The 20,854-nt window shown below is 38.1% G+C and overlaps 2 protein-coding genes across 2 annotated transcripts in view; one reads left to right on the top strand and one right to left on the bottom strand.

The window, feature by feature from the left end:
• Window positions 1-1,188: 1,188 nt before the first annotated feature.
• sash3 (SAM and SH3 domain containing 3) lies at window positions 1,189-9,353 on the top strand. The gene is made up of 8 exons (XM_077236321.1): window positions 1,189-1,443; window positions 3,880-3,972; window positions 5,613-5,747; window positions 6,336-6,480; window positions 6,578-6,729; window positions 7,471-7,680; window positions 7,793-7,937; window positions 8,036-9,353. The coding sequence occupies exons 1-8, from the start codon at window positions 1,381-1,383 to the stop codon at window positions 8,254-8,256; spliced, it is 1,164 nt and encodes a 387-aa protein (XP_077092436.1). The 5' UTR covers window positions 1,189-1,380; the 3' UTR covers window positions 8,257-9,353.
• Window positions 9,110-20,854, bottom strand: part of zdhhc9 (zDHHC palmitoyltransferase 9) — a 28,402-nt gene continuing 16,657 nt past the window's right edge. Inside the window, exons 5-9 of the mRNA XM_077236322.1 lie at window positions 15,704-15,752; window positions 15,347-15,449; window positions 13,502-13,605; window positions 13,192-13,300; window positions 9,110-11,305 (exon numbers count right to left, since the gene is read on the bottom strand). Of these exons, the coding sequence (XP_077092437.1) occupies window positions 11,138-11,305; window positions 13,192-13,300; window positions 13,502-13,605; window positions 15,347-15,449; window positions 15,704-15,752 (533 nt within the window). The 3' untranslated portion in view covers window positions 9,110-11,137. The remainder of the gene's footprint in view (window positions 11,306-13,191; window positions 13,301-13,501; window positions 13,606-15,346; window positions 15,450-15,703; window positions 15,753-20,854) is intronic.

Below are 20,854 nucleotides of genomic sequence, written 5' to 3'. Positions count from 1 at the left end.
GTAAGGTGTGAATGTGGTTTCTGAGACGTCCGCTTTCTCTCTCTCTCTCTCTCTCTCTCTCTCTCTCTGAACTCTCTCTCTCTCTCTCTCTCTCTCTCTCTCTCTCTCTCTCTCTCTCTCTCTCTCTCTCTCTCTCTGAACTCTTTTGTTTGCCTGGTGTTCTACTCCAGCTAATTTTGTTAACCAATTGTTTGTTAAACATTGTTCCTTATCTTCACAATAATAGGACTGATGCATGTGATTACATTTGTCATGTTTTAGTCGAGGCTCTGTGTATGGCGTGACTTTACATAAAGAGGAACTACAGCAACAGGAGGTGTTGAAAACGGTGACCTCATTACAGTTGTCAGTGTGCTTGACTGCTGCCTATACAGCTGAAATTACTGTTTGAATCTAAAGTCAAGTACTGCATATAACTTGCATCTACTATAAACATTGGGTTCTTTTGTCCAAATATTTCATACTCATAACAGGCTCGTTTTTGGAGAGAGTGAAACAGTCAGGCCATGTGGTGTGAAACAAACAAACAAAAATAACTCCCTGCCAACTCACACTATTGTCTGTCTCAGCTGGCTGATCTTACATGCATGTCTCAGCTCACTGACTTTGTTTCTTTTATAAATCAGTAGTAAGGTATTATGATAATTTAGACATGGCCTAGGTTTTGGTACTGGGTAGGGTTAAGGGATGTAGAATATGGTCGTACATAATAAGGCATTAATATATGCTTTATAAATACTAATAAACAGCCAATATCCTAGTAATATGCATGCAAGTAAGCAACAAGTTTAACTAATACAATTCTAACTGCTTTATGTATGTAAAATGACGATTTATACGTGTGTGTGTGTGTGTGTGTGTGTGTGTGTGTGTGTGTGTGTGTGTGTGTGTGTGTGTGTGTGTGTGTGTGTGTGTGTGTGTGTGTGTGTGTGTGTGTGTGTGTGTGTGTGTGTGTGTGTGTGTGTGTGTGTGTGTCAGTGACTTAAGTGATTGTTTATCTCAAGAAATACAAAATAATTCCTTGTGCTCTTCAGGCTGAAGATGTTCTGTATCACTGAGTACGAAAGTAATAGGTCATTTGGTTTGTTTTTATCTGGTATAAACCATTTCAACCAAAGCCAGCTCTTAAAAAAAGAAGTTCCTGTCTAGTCATGTGACTTCCTCAAGCGTTTAGTTCTCCACTCCAGCAGTCAGAGAAGAGCTTTTCTTCTGCCTCTTCCTCCTCTGGTGGCTTTTGTCGTTCTGTGAGTGGAGCACCGTGGCAGTGAGACAGACAGGAGTTAGTTCAGCTCAGTCGATAGTCATACTGCCACATCTATAGTTGTGGTCCTCAGAGACAGGATAATACTGCCCACCCTGCCCACCCACAGCTGGATCAACATGTTACGGCGGAAACCATCCAACGCATCTGAAAAGGAGCAGGCTCAGGTGCAAAAGAAGAAGGTAAGAGTTTGTGCCTTAATCTGCGTGTGCGGCCCAGTTTTGAAGAGTCGAAGCGAGAGTAGAAATGATGTTCTTGGAGGGCCCCTCTGGAGGTCTGCGTTCCCAAGAAAACGAATACACATATAATAGGCTGTTTAAACACAAAAAGTAAATGAAAAGATGCATTAGAGCAGAACACATGTGCTTTTGTTGCTGATCGTTTGAATCAACAGTAGGGTTTTTCAAATGTTTTCATTCATTAAGGTGAATAATAGTCCTATTGTAATAGGTGCCGTTTGTCTTAAGATTAAGAACTGAAAGTGTATGATTGTTCTGGGTTTATGCATGGCTGTGCAACAGTTCCTGTAGAAACACATCAGACCGCAGCACACATCCTGAAGTGGTTCATACCTCATCAGAGCAAAGCATCCAAACACATCTCCTGAATTCAAAGTGACTCTTACGTACGTCTTCACAGCCCGCTCCACTCAACTTCTTCTCGTTCAGCGGTTAACTGCTTCTAGCATTACTGTTATTTTCCATTTGATTCACATCTTGCGTGTGACAACCAACAGTTTCGATATTTCTCCTCTCTGAAACTGCAGGTGTTTCATAAATGCATGTAACCCAAGCAAAGCGAGATTGGAAAATTTTGCTTTTGTGCATCACGGTTACTTTGATGTCTTTAGTTTATATTTTATATTCTTATCCAGAGCAGAGGATGTAGCATACAATTGAAGTTCATTGGCATAGTGTAAATGAAAACACTTCACCCCCACATAATCTCAAAATGCTGCAGTTTCCTCTTTGGCCATGGTTTAGATTATGAGTAATTGTTTCTTTCGAGATCTGTCAAAAATACATTTCAACATCTTATGATGATGCAGCAGAACGTTTTGGGGAAATTAATAGGGAAGGTTTGTTAATAATAGTTTGACGTGTTACACTATGATTTCCGCAATAGTGTAGCTATTTAATTCAATATGATTTTCAAAGAGAAGCAAACTCTTGTCATTTTACTAGTTTTGACCAGCTGAACAATCTCTTCTTGCATTTGATTGGTTTAGCAGATTGCAGTCTGTTGTGTGTTGTCTAGATAGTGCACAGCTCTGCAGGGATTGGCTGAGACATGCCCACTTCCTGTGCTGAAGAAAAGTGGCACATTGAAAGGTTTAGATAACAGAAAAAGTCAAATTGGAACAAATATGCACAGCAGCCACAAAACCCACACTGAATGATTTTATAATTTATAAAAAAGTCCCTTAATTATGAATGAATCACTTTGCAAAACAGTGTCTCTTATACAGTTTAAATGCATAGGTATTTTAGCCTATAAATGAACATCATGTGATAAATAATTACTTTATCATATAGATCAGAAATGCCCAAACTAGGGCTCATGGGCCAAAGTCAGACCATGATGACCTATGCCCCACCATGTCATATCAGAATATAGTTACACTTTATTTCGACAATCCAACTACATGTCAACAAACTCTCATTAGAGTATTAGTAGAGTAGTTGGGTACCTGCAAAGTTATATATAGTATATATATATATATATATATATATATATATATATATATATATATATATATATATATACAGTCTACTAATACTCTAATGGCTGGTAGTTGACATGTAGTTACTTACTAGACTTTCTACTAAGTTACTACTAAGTAACTAATAAGTTACTACTAAGTAATTACTTAGTTAGTAGTAACTTAGTAGTCACTTAGTATTATGTCTAGTGGACCATTGAAATAAAGTGCTACAAAGAATATAAGTGAAATAGATTATTGTTTTATGTTAATATAATACAGTTGGGTATAATTCAAATTCATTCCAATGGCCCTTAATTAGGCTAAGTGTGATTTTTGTCCCTTTATAGTAGGAAGTATGGGCAGATCTGATAAAGACTGGCACATTGTTATTGCTATGTTTTCAATTACACTGAGATGTCACACTGACATTGACACTGTAAAGTGTAACTAAACACATCTCCCTATCTGTGAAAACCTGTGACCATGACAGCTTTTTTTTCATAGACAATTCAAATGCTTTTCCACCCTACAAAACACTCATGAGTCATGTTTATAATTACGTCTGGTCTATGGATCTGAAAAAAGATAGTGTGGATTTTGCTGCCCAAATGTTTCTCTGGAGGTTTGATAATGCTTTCGAATATTGATTAGGATATATGCTTGTGGAAATACAATAGCATTTAATGGCCATTATAACATGAGCTATAGTATCAGTTAAACTAAACTGGATATATTCATGATGCATTGAGATAACATTTCATCAGCATAATGCTGGATGACTCTGCTGTTCACATTTTCATTTTATTGCTCATGACCCAATGACCCTATCTCTATCCATCCTTCCATCTGTCTGTATCTGCATTCTACTGTACCTTTAAATAGTCTCTGATGGGAAACTGTTCTGTCTTCATAGCTGTCTCTGCAAAGATCCAGCAGCTTCAAAGACTTTATGAAGCCAAAGCCATCGTCACCTGTAGTGAGCACTGAGGCTACCTTGGATGAAACTGTAAGTGCAGTAGTTTGTTCTTATCTCCTGTCTTATGGGTATCAAAATATTATATCATGTGTAGCTGTGCAAATTGATCCAATTTATCTGCTGTTTCAGAGGAGAAAAACAACAGCATCAACATAATCTGTACTCATTTGCAGTCAGCATTAACATTCAACTGCTAGTATGGTTCTTAATAACTGCTTCATCTCTAAAACCACACTTTTAAAAATATATAGACAGGATGTCATCCTTTCATGAGCCATTCAAGCAGAGAGCCTGCTTAGCCTTCTGTCTGCTTTAAGAGTAGATAGTGGTATAATTTTAAAAATATTTTATATACATTATTGTTCAAAACTTTTGGGTCAGTAAGATTTTATTTTTAAAGGAAATTAATACTTTTATTAAGCAGGGATGCATTACATTGATTAAAAGTATTTTTTGTTACAATATATTGTTGAATAGAAAGTTTAAAAGAACTGCTAAAATTTTAAGTATTCTGAAGACGAAAACATGCATCACAGTTTCCAAAAAAATATTGAGCAGCTAAACTTTTTTCAACATTGGTAATAATACAAAATGTTTCTAGAGCATCAAATCAGCATATTATAATGATTTCTGAAGGATCATATGACTAAGACTGGAGTAATGATGCTGAAAATTCAGCTTTGCCATCACAGGAATAAATTACATTTTAAAATATATTAAAGTAGAAAACTTATTTTAAAGTGTATGTAACTGTATTTTTACTGTATTTTTGATCAAATAAACGCAGCCATGGTGAGCTTCTTTCAAAAATCTTACGACTCCAAACGTTTGCAAAATATTATTTCACCATCAAATAAGACACTATTTTATCATAATAAATACATTTACATAAATAATATACATTTATAATATATATTGTTGTTAAAACAATGTCCATCGTCTGTTTGATGACAAAAGTGTTGAACATATGGAATAGCCTTCTGTGGTGGAGTTAAGTGAGGTGCTGAGGTATAAAATCAAAGATATAATGTTAGCAACTGATGTAAAATCCCCATGACGCTGACAGGTACTTTTGTTTCTGTCTGTGCCTTTGATAACTGCACACGCTGTCCTCACAGTAAAGGAAAGAGCCTCTGACATTTAGACGTAGAGCTCAGAGAGGAGGAGCCACATTGACTCACTGACACAAAAACCACCGTCACAAACTTTACTGGAAATCCTGCATGAAACAGGGGCACATCGCTTTAAAACGAACACTACTTATACTGTGGTTATACCACAAACAAATATGTGCTGATTCAGCTCAGTCGGGACAAACATGGCACTGCTGAACCATAGCATATTAGAAATGGGTTATGAATAACACATCAAACAACTGCAAACGGAAATTAAAAACAAGTCAAAGTGAGGTTATTTAAAGTAATTTAAGGCAGTTAGTTCTAACAGAGTTCTGTCTCAGTTGCTTTAACCATGGAGCCAGCAAACGTTTTACAGAACAACCAGTCTAGCAACAATTATTCATTTGCTGTAGCTCTTTTTAGACAACACAAGGGGAAGTTTGATGAGTCGATAAGACAAATTTAGTTTGCTAAAGTGAGCAAGTGCACAGTAAAAACAGCAGTTGACAATTACTGAAGGCAAATCTATTTTTTGTGTGAAATTTCTTACAGAAGTTTGAGGGTGCACCACCAGAGGATTCAGGGAAAAGTAACGGAAAACTTGGAAAGAAATGGAGAAATGTCATATCTCGCACAATGACCCGTAAAACATCCAAGATGGTACAGAAAGCCCTTGCAGAAGAGGGGGTGAGTTGAAAACACAAGTATTATATATTCTTTTACAGAATGTATTCATCCTAGGTTAATGTTAATTGCTAAATTATTTTTATGCATTTCAAGTTGTGTAAATTAAATTATAGACATTATTTTATAAATAACATGTTTATTTGGCATTTATAAAATAGCCTTAAACTAGTAGTAAATGCTATAAAAGTTAAAAGTTCATGATACCTAATGCATACCTAATTAACTTAACCAAGTTACCATGTTTAAATTCACATTTAAAATCGGTGGTACAATTCTATTAAAATATCTCAGTCCCAGAAATGGGGCTTTTATTTTATATTATTTTCTTATTTTCTTTTTATTTTCCTTTCCTTTATTTCCTTTCCTTTCATTTCCTTTCCTTTCCTTCCTTCACTGGTAATTTTCTAAGCAAACATCTAAGAAACACTTAATAACAGCTTGAATGTGTCTCCCCCGTGTGGATGAAATCAGGATATTTTACACAGTCTACATCTCAGGGTGTTTCCAGTGGTTAAGGTTCCCAAAAGTCACAAAGAAATTCATGTGGATATGAGTTCAAATGAACTGTAAATTGTTAATTGATTTCAGAATGAGAGTGGGGAGGACGGCTCTATGTCTCCCATGTCTCCAGGTGACTGGATGCCAGATCTCAGTGCTGGGAACAGAACATCTGTGTGCTCCAACAGCTCAGAGGACACCATGCACAGCCCTCTCTCACGCCAGCTCTCTGGATGTAAGCCATCTCAGAACGGCACAATATCTTGGCTAAACCAATAACATACAAGGCTTATTGATTTCCCCCCCCCCCCCCCCCCCCCCCTGATGTGCAGGTTCTGACAGACAGAGTCTGGACAGTGGCTTCAGCCAGAGAGACAGTATGAGACTGGAGGACAACACCTACACAGGGCCCTTCTGTGGCAGAGCCCTTGTCCACACTGACTTCACCCCCAGTCCATATGACATGGAATCTCTCAAACTACAGGTCAGCTTTTTATAATGTGCTATTTTTGGACACATTTATCAACAATGTCGACATAAAAGATTAGTTTGATTGTTTTTCCATTACTTTTTACGCATCTTTTGTGATTCATTTTATGAAAAGCACTGACTTATCCTTGTGTAATGTACTATATAAATACACTTTCCTTGCTTTGTGTGTAACACAAAAAGAGTAATTTTGAGGGACTATTTAAAAAATTGGTGTAGATTTTTACTCAGAAATTGCTAGTAAATTTCACAATACAAAGAAAAAGCGAGGAACACATTGTATTTCAAAATGGCATTTTGAAGTAGAAAGACTTTCATAATAATAGAATAGTATCTTCTATTCTATTCAAAACATACACCAATAATCTTTTATTTACAACTTTGAAAAAAATATTTTTTATAGTGCTGGCTGCCTTTTTCGATGCAAGAAATACACAGAAATACAATACACTGAAGCCTTCGAGCTTTAAAATGCTTGCAAAAGCCCTGTACAAGTATCAAAAAGTGGTCCATACATTTGATGTTTTTAGAAAATATAGCACATCATTTTTGAAGCTTGAAAACTGCCTGTCTTCAACCACAAGATAAAAAGCAACCAGTATACTATTCTGATTTTTTTATTTTTTATTTTTTGGGGGGGCGAAAGTCAAGAATTTTGGGGGATTACTAATCCTTAAAAATACAGATATTTGTAGTATATTGTATGCAGTGCATTATTATTTTTCAAAACACACAGAAAGGAGACATCATCCAGATTATTGAGAAGCCACCAGTAGGCACCTGGACTGGTAAACTCATTAACAAAGTGGGCTCCTTTAAATTCATCTACGTCACAATACTACCAGAGGAGGACACGCCGCCAAAGAGGAAGCGATGCCTCAGTCACGGACGCCAGAAACCCAAACCAAAAACCTTGGAGGAAGTTCTGGAGAGAATAGGCCTAACTGTAAGCCTCAAGTTACTTTCATTGCTGTTTTCTTTTAAATTTGTGTGCCATTTCATCATAGTGCAAGAGGATCTACTTTTTGACTTCTTATGATTGACCACTGTGTGCCCAGGAACTGGGATCTCTCCTGTCCATGCATGGCTTCCAGAGCTTGGAGGACTTCACCGGCCTGAAGGAGTCTCACCTGAACGAGCTGAACATTACAGACCCTGAGCAACGTGTGAAGATATTGAAAGCAGCAGAACTGCTTCATGACTGTACGTCCAAGAAGAGCCATCGAGTCTAGACCGTTATCCTAATTGTGTAATTATAATTGAAGTCTGTTTGATGTACTGACATCCTTTCTGTTCTCCAGCGGAGGATGAATCCGATACCGATGAGCAAAAGACTGAAATGCCACGGGACTCGGGTTGTTACGAGAGCACAGAGAATCTGGCAAACGGACGTGAGGAGCCCCAGGTGGAATCCCAACCGGAGCCAGAAACAGATCCGGACACAGAAACAAAGCTCAATGCTGTTCAGGAACAACTGGAGGGGATGAAGGTGGAGGAAAGTTCTGAGAATCAAACGGAGTGAAGCCACCAGAATGTTCTTTTGATCCTGCTTCTTTAAAACTTTTAACCTCTATGATGGATCGAGAGTGTCATAACCACATGCTGGACTGAATTCCGTGAAGGAAACTATTTTACATGCACAGCCGATACAGAAGCCAGTAGGTCCTCTTAGAAGATGGCATAAAGGTCTTGAAGGTATTATCATCAATGAACGTAGTCTTTCTTTTTGACTATTGTTCAGAACGTCTGACACCACATTAAATATCTTCAAAAGGCTTTGAAATCTAACTGAAACAACGTTTTTTGAGGGATTTGGAAAAACTGACTTCGCACCAAGCAATATTCCATGGATTAACATCATAAAATATGTTCTTACATCATAAAATAAGCAGCATGGTGGTGCTCCAAATATTGATTTTACTCGCAAGGTTAAATATTCAAGACATCTATTATGGTAAATTACATGTAATTATATGTAATTATATGTGAGATCTAACTGTGATTCTCTAACATCTGATAACTTTCATCATCATCATACCTTTAGCTATGAAGTAGCATTTTATAGACTACTATTCTTCTGTTTCTGGCCTAATGAATGTACAGTGCCAGGAATGAAAGAGGAAAGGCACATTGTTTAGTTAATGCACATGTACTTGCATGTTATTCTTTTGCTTCTATAGTCAATGATTTTGGTTCCTGTTTGTGGTAATGTTTGTTATAATATGGTTTATTTTGTTTTCAAAACTATTGTTTATTCAATATTTGTATTTCCTTTTTACTGTTCCGTTTGTCTTGATATTGATGTCTGTACTTTCAGGGTTTGCTTTTTTAACAAACAAAAAACTAAATTTTGAAACTACACCACAAAGAAGAAATTTGTAATAATACCATATCATTTAATGAACACATTTACACACAAATTCATAAAGTAGAAAGTGGAGAGTATGAGGATATACATGATCACAGTGTTATTACCAAGCAAACTGAACATAACCCAATTTGTGATGACGTACAATTTGTACATTATGCATCACATCCACATATCTAGAGCAGACCATAATTTGCTAAAATTCCAAACTTACACATTACACTGACTTGGCATTAAAGATTTTGATTATTTATGTGCCTCATTAAGTTAATTAGAATATCAGCATATGACACAAAGTTCATGATAAAACAAAAATAGTGGGTTTGATTCAGCGCGACTTTAAGCACATTTCCATATACTCAGTAATACCGTCCTTCAGCCTAGCAAATTAATATTCACATCTTCCATACACAGTAACGGTGTAAACAATCATCACAATTGTTCACACCATTGTACTCATTTGCTATAAATTAAACACACCACACTCTGTTAGTCATGTAGGACTACATTTCCTGCAATAACGGACTTTTTACCCTCAACACATTTTTCAACACCAGTAGATATTAACAAACAAATTAATGCATCTCAGAAACATTCCAGTTCATATTTTTCCTAATGCTTTAAGATGGCACTGAACCATTTTAAGCTGGCTTTTCCAAATCATTTATTCACTTCTTAACAATACTGCCCTGTGTAGCTGGTTATGATGAGAAACGCATGTAAAAATATATTATCGGTCCCTGAAGTCTGTAGATGTGTCCCTTACAAGTGGCCATTAACATACTACAATGAAATTAGTAAAGGTGACTACATTGCACATTCGCTTCTACACTGGGGCAAGTTTTGCTACCTTAAACATGGTTAAAAGAATGTGTGGGGAAAGAAAAACAAGCACAATTTAAAGATATCTCAACTGAATGCAAGAGCATGCTTAAGTGACACTGAAGTTGGATTGGTCAACTAGCCGTTTCCATGCCTAGACTCAGAAAGGTCCATTTTCAGATGTAAACTTTATCTTTCATTTATTCTGTGTACAAACACGCCACTTGGCCTTGTGTTGTAATATCCAACTCTTAGAGAATAGGAAAGTGGGGAAAGATAGTATGATGCTCAAATGTCAGGCGGTTTTGGAAAGACCTCGCTAAATAAGACAATAGGGAGGGAACGTATTAACTTTTGCAGCTTCTCAGTTACTTTTACAATATGTACATTAACTCCATGGCTTTTTTGCGTTCTGACAGATCATTAGCATTGTATAAAAATGACAATGACTTGCATGTACAAGTATTAGTAGTATGGGGCATTATGGTGTCTTCTGTAGATGTAATGGTAGAGCATAGATAAGGCACTCTTACTGATGCAAATCGGCCTGTACTCACTGGCACATACATCTGACAGCCTCTGCTTTCTACCATCCATGCTGATTGTAAAATCAAGTCTGAGCTTAACTTTCTGAGTTAAATCACATTTATAATTGACTGACTGACTAAGCTGATCCAAATGACCCTATTAACAAAATAAAGCGGGTTTGTTGGGCCTAATGTCAGTTATGACTAAAGCACTTTTCCTTAAAAAAAAAAAGTCTAATCCAAAGGGCATTTTTCACAAACTACTATAGAAGCAAGTTATGGGTTTTACAGGGCACACAAATGGTTAGGAATAATGGAGGCAGGCTATACAGAAACGGGTAATGACACTGAAAAAAACAACTGAACATTTCACAAGCTCTTTCAAGGGAAATAATGTCCTCATTACGTGTAAGGGTAGCCTATTCTAATCTGATTCAGTCTATGGCTCCCCATTTCCCTCAGTGTGAGTTTCATCATGCTGTGATTCAGAGAGGAGAGTCTCAAGACCTCCAGATATAGTCTCGAGTGCTAGCGCAGGATCCAGGAAAGATAACTCGCTCTGCGAAAGAGTAACAGAGAACATAGGCCACTGTTTTGAAAGTCAGAGTCAAAACAGTTTTCTGTGTGTGTTCCTTCATGTGAGCACATTCAGAAGTTTGAGAGAAGTCTGGAGAACGCAGTCAAAGCTAGTGGGTCGACTCTTTGATGACCCCAGGGGCGACGGCATTGGGGGAAGTTGGTGATGGGGGTTTCTCATCTTTAGGGGAGCTGGCCATCTTCTGGGTACTTGCACCAATACCAGGTTTGGCTTCATCAGGGGTGTGCTCATTGGGAATCAGGGGAGCTGAGGATTTCTGCAGGAAGTGCAAACACACCGTTATCAATTAAAGAGGGATATTCACATCAATGTGAATGTTTGAGTGCCATTGTTCTTAACCAGGGTTAAATGTACAGCAGTAGGTACTTAAACAGGTTTCAGAGGGAACTTTGAAAGATTTTGTAAAGTCAGAGTGTTTAATAGAGTGCAACAGTGCCCACCCAATCATATCATTACAAACTGCTTTGAAGCAAAAAATCTTTTTTTTTTAAAGACAAAGGTACAAGACTGTGTATTTAAAGGGATAGTTCACCCAAAAATGAAAATTCTGTCATCACTTACTCACCCTAAATTTTCAAAACTGTATGAGGTTTTTTTATTTTCTGCTGAACACAAAAGAATATATTTTGAAGAACATGGGTCATTAAACAGTTGATGGGTCACCATTGCCTTCCATAGTATGGAAAACAATACTATGGAAGTGAATGGTGCCTCACAACTGTTAGGTTACAAACATTCTTCAAAATATCTTCCTTTGCGTTAGGCAGAACAAAAACATATATACAGGTTTGGAAAAAATTGGGGGCGAGTAAATGATGACAGAAATTTCATTTTTGGGTGAACTATCCCTTTAACGGCTTTAATCAGGGAAAGAACTACAATCCCAAAAAGCATTGTGAATCATTAAAATTACTGAGAAATACAAAACTATTGATTTGAATATTTAATATGCAATATTTTTTAAGTTTTTTGAAAAATAACATCGAAACATCATTCGCAGTGCATCATGGGAGTTGGAAGCTGCCACAAAATTATTTTGGTGCAATTTGCTTCTTTCGATTCTCGGGTTGGTGGAGATTTCTTTGCAGAATCATGGGTAATGTAGTTTTTCGCCAAGAATTCCACGGTTAAACACGACTATATATATGTGCGTGCGCGTGTGTGTGTGCGTGCGCGTGTGTGTGTGTGTGTGTGTGTGTGTGTGTGTGCGTGTGTGCGCGTGTGCGTGTGTGTGTGTGTGTGTGTGTGTAATGTTGTATTGGCTGGGCGATATGGCCAAAAAAATTATCACGATAATTTTTTTTTATATCAGTCGATATTAATTATCACGATAAATGTCAAATCTTTATTTCTTTCAAGTTTAAAGGCAGATTTTTGCTCCTAAGTGAAAGTTGTAGAAACCAGAACGTTAATTGTGGTTTTTAACTACTCTTTATTATCAGAACATGTCATGACAAACACTTGCCAAACAGGTGAACATTTCACAAATCTGAGGTAGAACATTCAAACATTTGTCATTTTTCCTTAACGGATAAATGGTCCGTGTGGCGCGCGATTCAAAAGTTTATGTAGTGAAACATCTGAAATCTCTAAAGCAATTTTAACCTTGACAATCATTATAAGGATACAAAATAATTATTTTATACAGACTGCACTAACAAAAAGCAATTTCTAGACAAATAAATATTTTAGAGCCAAGCATAACTAGAAATATATATATAAGAAATGGTTAGAAATAACACTTTAAAAATTCCCTGATGTTTTTTATGTTCATGGGAACCCTTATCCTCCTGACCAAACATATTTAACAACAACATTTTTTTACGACATTTAACCAAACATAAATTTTTACGGATATATTTTTAGGGTCTTTACCAATATAATGGACATACAGAGCTGTGCAATATTCAGCAATATGACTATCTGGCCTATGAAAGCCACATCAAGCTAAAACCGCTTAATGCATTCATTTACTCCACTTGGTTCTTTCCCCTGACCATCTAACTCTCCCAGCTCTTAGGGTAATTGATTTAAGATCTTTTTTTGCAGACTCACTACTCACAGTAAAGCAGCCAGCAAAATTTCTGCCTAATGTACACGGGCTTGTTCACTCACACACTCATAAAAAAAATGCGGTCTTACTGTGGTTTGTGAAACAGGGTTGCTGTTCTTATTCGTAGAAGCAGCAGACGCATCAGAAGGGGCGGGGCTAGACGAGTCTTCCAGCATCACACCTCTTCTGTCCAACACACTGGAAGGAGAGAAAGACAGACATATATAATCCTGTGTTTAGAAGAGGCACAAACCATGTAGCATCTGCAAAGAAATGCTGGAGCTTTTCTCAAAACTAAAATTACTAGTAAAGGCCTTCATATCTAATGCAATGAGATCCAAAGTACCAAAATACTTTTTGGAGCCACTGACACAAGCAAAACTACAGTAACCTTCCTACCTGGGGTAAGCAGGGCCACACAGCACCTCACAGCAGTTCTTAAAGATGTTCTTGTGACTGTAGGGGTTCTGCACACGGTTCTTTCCCGACCACGAGCCTTTGATCTGTGCAGTAGAAATGAAGGACTTAAAACTTCGGGGAAAAAACCAGCACAATGTCAGAACTGCTGTCACATTCTGATTCAACCTTCAACCTTCAACTGGATCTTCACTCTGATGTTTTATGTTTTAAAGCGTCCGTGCAAATGAGAGGCTTGATAAAAAAAGAATCTCTTATTTATTATCCTTTATTCAAATGTGCTGTTTCAGTTCTACCAATTCTTTCCCTATGGATTTCATTTGATCTAGTCAAGCACTTCAAGGTTCTTCATGTTAAAAAGTAATGCTGTTACGGTTTCATCTGCCCCTAGATAGAAATCAATGTATTCATCACAGGCAAATCTAAAAAAAAGTTTCATGCATGGTATTCCCCAACAGAAATAATACCAGCTTCAGGTTTCAGTATGTAGTTTAGTTGTATCTGAATTGTATCTGCAGGTATTGATAAATCTAATACAAGCAGGATCTAATTCATAAAAAATCAAAGGCGAACAACCATCATGTCACATCATATTACTTGCAGCCAGCACTTGCATCCTTCTCTGAAGCTTCCTCCCTTTCTCACTCTTTTTTACTCCTCATTAACAGGAAAAGAAGGGCCAGAGGGCAAATGTGGCAAGAAAACATTTTAAATTAATCATTAGGGCTAAGTGCAAAGGTGCCACAGAACTACAGATTATGCTAAACTAAATCACAGCACTCAAACTGCTGCAGGGAATCTAAGCACTATATATGCAATATATACCTGTATATGTGTGCGTTTGTTCACTATATATGAATTTGTTTGAGCATACGTTGTAGATATTTTTCATGAATAGTGTGCACAACAGGATATGAAATTCTCGGGGTTTTTTAGTTTTATAAAATGATCACCGAAAGGAGATGTTTAACCTTTAAAAAATGTTGATCAGAGTTTAAATAAAAAAGTTTTAAAAAAAATCAGTTTTTTAATTATTATTATAATTTTTGCACCGATTACTAAATTATTGTGTGACTTTTGTAACTAAATATCCTTAATAAACCCTGATGTCTGTGATTTTCTAGCAAATTAAAATGAAGCTTATGTAACCAGGTTGCAAAATGTATAATTAGACTAAATTTTTAATTATTAGACGTAGAATACTTAGATTTCATTTCAATAATAAGGAAAGTTACGTGGTAACAGCATTAGCAAAATGTAGGACTCAATGTCGTATTTTTTCCCTTTTATTTTTATTCATTTTATTTAATAATTTTTCATTAATTAATAGTTCATAATTAAAATTAGCTTTAAAAATATATATATATATATATTTTACTACAATGAGTTAAATAGTTCAACAGTTTGTATACAATCACACAAGTAAAGAAATCAGGAGGCCAAAAATGTCATATTATGATGTGCATAAACATCGGATGCTTTAAAAGCTTCTTTTCATGCAAGGTTAATCTTACGTTACATAATAGCTTATCTAACAGCAAACATAAAAACATGGGATTTGTGCCTCTAGTGCTTTAAAAACATAATGGGACACCACTGTGTACCCTGTTCATAAACAGTGCCATTAATGCTGTATATACTGTACATAAAACTCATGTTGAGATGTTTTCTGTGCTTTCTTATCGCAGAGAAGGCACTGTTGCCAAGGTGACTGCTGGATCTAGTGTGCTGAAATGCTCTAGGCATGTGTTTATCTTTCCAGCCATGTGACAGCAGCAGGGGTCAAGAACCGACACTAGACTTTGGACAGGTAAGAAACAGACTTACATCTTCATTGGTGGTCTGGTTGAGAGAGATCAAGTAGGTATGGAAGCCAGTCAATCCCACCACAGACCAGAGGGTGAAAAAACACACTAGAACCTCCAACACAGTGCAATGGGGAGTCAAGGACATAACATGCTCAAAAATATCTACAATAGGCTATGCTGAGAAAAAGTGTTCAAACTTACAAAATGTTTTTTAAAAATATGTGTATGTGCTATGTGCCTGTTCAACTGTTACACAAATAGTACACAAACACTATGTTTAGCTTGATATATCATTCACAACATGGCTGGTTTATGAGGAGCTCATTTTGTTTTCAAGTCTTCAGCTAGTGGCTCTGGAGCTAAAATGAAAGGATATGTTCCAGGAGTTTCTTTAATGGTATTCACAAATCCTGAGTCCACAGATCCTATAAAACACACAAAATTGTATTTATTTACATTATGTATCCATGCATGCATTGTAAGCAGTAACTCACTGCATCAGAGGTCTCAGCATCTCACATTCTCTCTCCCATCATTACATGTTCAGAAGATTTTCGCACATCCACCCACACTCTGCCAGTGCCGAGAAGTTAACACTGTTCGTTTAAATTCATTTTTTCAACCACAGTAGCTACGTTTGCATTCAGCTTCGTAATGTGATAAAGGAATAGTTTACCCAAAAATGAAAAATTTGTCATTATTCATCACCATCACAGGCTAGCAAACTGAAAGGATAAAAGACATACTATAAAAAGCTTCAGAGAGTTGTCTGTTACATAAATATACACTATCAAAGATTTTAGGTGAGAAACATAACAAATGTATTAACCTTCTTAGTAGTAGCTCTCAAATTGAATATGACACCTATGGTGAAGGTTTGGCACGATGACATTTGGCAGATAATTGAGAACCAATGACGCTTGATGTTATTGATGTCCAGCCTGCAATTTAAACTTAAATATCATTCTGTGCATCATACAAAGCAATCATATGGCCTCAGGAGACTTGTATAATACAGAGCACATTTTAGGGTCATTTGCAGTGTTTTTTTTTTTTTAATTGGATCTTGAAATATATAAAATGTTGTGAAGATTATTTAAAAATTCTATTTTTGTGTTCCACAGCAAAAATAACAGCATACCGGATTGGAATGACATGAGGGTGAGTAAATAATATCATACGTTTTAGTTGTTGGCTAACTGTTCCTTTAATAAATATGATACTGATAACTGTCCTCTGTCCTCGATCCAAATCAAACTAAAGACAGATTGAAAGAGGTGGTGTATATCTTAACCTGTACAATAACTACCATGTAAACCTTTAAATACAGCAGCTTTCACATTCAGATTAAAAAGTACCTCGTATGCAGCGCAATACAACTCTCTCCCACCTGATGAGAAGAAAGCTTTCTAGGCATATTTTTAGATTCTGTATGTTAGAAATGCAAACATGCTAATTACACACTGGGTTGCAGTGTTAATTTTGGCAGCAATTTTTGATTTAGTCTTAGTTTTCATCTTCAGACGAAAATGCTTATTGGTCTTAGTCACATTTTAGTAATTTTGTCTTTCATAGTTTTAGTTGACGAAAAGTCATTGCATTTTTTGTCAACTTTGTCATTACTTTTAGTCAAATTGCGGTGTCTTCTCCTTTATTCGACAAAACAAGTGGTTTTGGTAAAGTCTTGTTTTTGTTTTAACCGATCAGTCTCGTCTTTTTTCGTCAACGATATTGCATGTGTTGATAGTCACAGTTATCGTTCAATGACGTGGGTGTCGTCTCTCATCGTCTTGTCTTAGTCAGGGGATAAAAGGTCGTCGACGAACATTTTCGTCATAGTTTTCGTTAACGAAATTAACACTGCTGGGTTGGAGTTGCCTACTGTGTCTACAATGGAAGAGACCGATGACTGCAGATACATATGGTAAGAATTATATTACGTTCAATTATTTAAATCAATAGGCCAGACATCGGAAACAGCACAAGCTGGATTCGGCGAAAGATCAGAACTGATTTAAAAACATAATGAAAAATAAAAGCACATATGATATTTGTGAAAAACAATAGTGCATTTCAAGTGGCCTCACTCTTCAGAGAGTCAAAATAGAAATATGCAACAGCGCAGTGTAGACTGTTTTGTTTATTATAATAAGACAGATCTCATTTTGTTGGGTTGCGATATCTACATGATGTGTGAGTAAGGCTTTCTTTGACAAAACTCGTAAGTTTCTTGTTGCTATGGCAATGTTGACACGAAAAGCTGCTTTTCGAATGCACAGTCATTTTGTTTAAAGTACATGTAATACACAGTAAACAGATATTTCTGTCTATACAGAGTCATTCTCTATAAACCAGTCAGACTGCAGATTTTGTAAGTGCAAATTTATTCAGACTTAAATCTGTGCACGTAAACCGTGTCATAAAAACCGAAAGACTGAATTATATATCAGTTATGATGCGTTTTACTTTGATATTGAGATCAGAGGCTCAGAGCAAATTGTCCAGGCATTCATGTGAATTCTGCTGCTCTCTCATCCTTGCAGTCTATGATGCACTTTGAGAAGGGGATGATCAAAGAGAGCAGACATTTACAAGAGCATAGAGGCTCTTCCAATATCCTAAACGCTGACTACACCGGAGAGAACAGCATTCGAGAACATATTGAGTGTCGCTTAAAGGCACTTATTTTCCCAGAAACCTCGATCCTTAAACCGGTGCACCGGCAGTGCATTTTAAATGGTTATCGATAACATGGAAATTTAATTCCCTCTTTCAAATAATCTGTTTTTGCATGTCTACACTAAAGATACATATGCACATATGCACTCTGATCTCAGATGAACAGAAGAGTCCGGTAAAACAAGAGGTGGAGGAGTCTGTTTCATGATAAACAACAACTGGTGTAGCCCGAAGGAGATCAAAATCCTTTCGAGTTCCTGTTCGCCCCACTTGGAACATCTGACGATTATGTGTCGTCCTTTTTTTCTTCCTCGTGAGTTCACCTCAGTTATTTCCACGGCAGTATACATTCCACCACAAGCAGACACCGACAAGGCTTTGTCAGTGTTACACGACGTGACAATTGGACTACAGACCAGACACCCGGAAGCTGCACTTATCGTGGCAGGGGACTTTAATAAGGCAAATCTTAAAGTTCTGCCTAATTTCTTCCAACATATCAACTTTCCCACTAGGAATGACAAGACACTAGATCACTGCTATACACCCTTTAAAAAAGGGTATAAATCCATTCCTATTCCAGCTTTCGGGAAATCGGATCATAACGCCATTTTTTTAATCCCGGATTATAAACAGAGAATGATGCGAGAGCCGGTAGTGACGCGAGAGGTCAGACGCTGGACAGCCGAATCAGAGGAGACGCTACGCGACGCATTGAGTGACGTGGACTGGGAAATGTTCCGGGAGAGCGCAGACAATGATGTCAGTGTGTTTACGGATGTAGTTATGAGCTTTGTGGTCACACTGATGGATGATGTTGTACCCACGGCGATGGTGAAGTCTTTTCCGAATCAAAAACCGTGGGTCGACAGATCCATCCGTGCTGCACTGAAAGAACGCACCATCACCTACAATGCTGGACTGCTGTCGGGTGATATGACGGAATATAAGGCTGCACGTTACAAATTGAGGCGGGACATAGCGGATGCTAAGCGGCGCTACAGGGACAAGATGGAAGCAAAATTCCAGGAAAAGGACACACGAAGCATATGGCAGGGATTACATGAGATCACGGACTATAAAGGGGTCCGCCCCCGCATGGTGAGTGCAGACGTGACGCTGGTGAACGAACTGAACTCCTTTTATGCACGTTTCGAATCTAGCAATACTAACGCTGGCAATGTGAACATGGGCCTGATTAATGCAGATAGATGGAGTTCTACAAGTGAGGCAGTACTCAGCCCCGTTTTTTCTGAGCACGACGTGAGAAGGGAGCTGAAAAAGGTAAACACCAGGAAGGCGGCAGGTCCGGATAGGATTTCAGGAAGAGTCATAAGGACCTGCGCTGACCTTCTGGCTCCAGTGTTCACTTCCATATTCAATCTCTCTCTTGCACAATCCACAGTCCCCACATGCTTCAAGATGTCCACCATCATCCCTGTGCCCAAGAACGCCTCCCCAGCTGGTATGAACGACTACCGTCCAGTAGCACTGACCTCGGTGGTCATGAAGTGCTTTGAGAGGTTGATAAAGAATTACATCTGCTCCTCTCTTCAAACCACCATAGATCCATTGCAGTTCGCCTATCGCTCCAACAGATCCACAGACGACGCAATCTCCCAGGTCATGCACGCCACCCTCTCCCACCTTGACATCGCAGGAGGGGGCTATGTCAGACTGCTGTTTGTAGACTACAGTTCAGCTTTCAATACTGTAGTCCCCAGCAGGCTGGCCACTAAGTTGTATGACCTGGGTTTGAATCGATCAATGTGTGCCTGGATCCTGGACTTCCTAACTGCCAGGCCTCAGGTTGTCAGAGCAGGAGGGCACACATCACACCCCCTCATCATCAACACTGGTGTCCCTCAGGGCTGCGTGCTGAGTCCTTTGCTGTACTCTCTGTATACCCACGACTGTGCCGCCAGGCAAAGCTCCAACACCATCGTGAAATTTGCGGACGACACGGTTGTGGTGGGCCCGATCACTAACAACGACGAGCGGGCCTATCTACATGAGGTGTCAGACCTGATAACGTGGTGCAAGGACAACAGCCTACTGCTAAATGGGGAGAAGACCAAGGAGATGGTGGTGGACTTCTGCCCACAACGTCGCAGGACCTACACCCCTCTTCTGATAGATGGGACACCAGTGGAGAGGGTGAGCAGTTTTAAATACCTTGGAGTGCACGTTTCCGAGGATTTATCATGGACTCTACACACGGATACTGTGGTGAAGAAGGCAAGACAGCGCCTTTATCACCTCAGACAGCTCAGGAGATTTAGGGTCTCCCAACGGATCCTGATTTCCTTTTATTATGCTGCTGTACAGAGCATACTGACTGGAGCCATCTCTGTCTGGTACGGTAACAGCTCCTGTCGGGACCGGCGAGCTCTGCAGAGGGTGGTGAGGACCGCTGAGCGGACTATGGGCATCATACTCCCTCCTCTGCATGACTTATACATCACACGCTGTACTAACAGGGCCAGAAGGATTATCAAGGACCCCCATCACCCTTGCAATAAACTGTTCGTAACCCTCAGGTCAGGTAGACGTCTGCGCTGCCATAAAACACGTACAGAGAGGATGAGGAACAGTTTTTTCCCTGCGGCAATCAGAGCCTTGAACTCTGCACTCTGAACACTTTTTAATTTCGAATACACTTTCAACATTTTTAACCCAGTCACTCAATTTTAACATTTGTACATTTGCCTGTCTAGTTTTAATTCATAGACAAAATATGAATTTTTATTTTTAACCATTGCACACTGACTGCATTACTATTGCACATGTAAAATAGTCATAAGCATAATTTAATTATCATTTAATAGTAACTTAATTATAACTTCCG

This window comes from Siphateles boraxobius, unplaced genomic scaffold, assembly GCF_051911475.1.
Source record: "Siphateles boraxobius isolate OS27281-9 unplaced genomic scaffold, OSU_SipBor_1 2, whole genome shotgun sequence".
Classification (NCBI taxonomy): domain Eukaryota; kingdom Metazoa; phylum Chordata; class Actinopteri; order Cypriniformes; family Leuciscidae; genus Siphateles; species Siphateles boraxobius.
Note: the sequence above shows the minus strand (reverse complement) of the source record. Positions and strands in the feature narration are given on the sequence as shown.

Coding starts and splice junctions, on each gene's coding strand:
- sash3 (XM_077236321.1), top strand. CDS start 1,381: ATGTTACGGCGGAAACCATCCAACGCATCTGAAAAGGAGCAGGCTCAG. Junction 6,481..6,577: donor CTCACGCCAGCTCTCTGGAT/GTAAGCCATCTC, acceptor CCTGATGTGCAG/GTTCTGACAGACAGAGTCTG. Junction 7,681..7,792: donor TGGAGAGAATAGGCCTAACT/GTAAGCCTCAAG, acceptor CTGTGTGCCCAG/GAACTGGGATCTCTCCTGTC.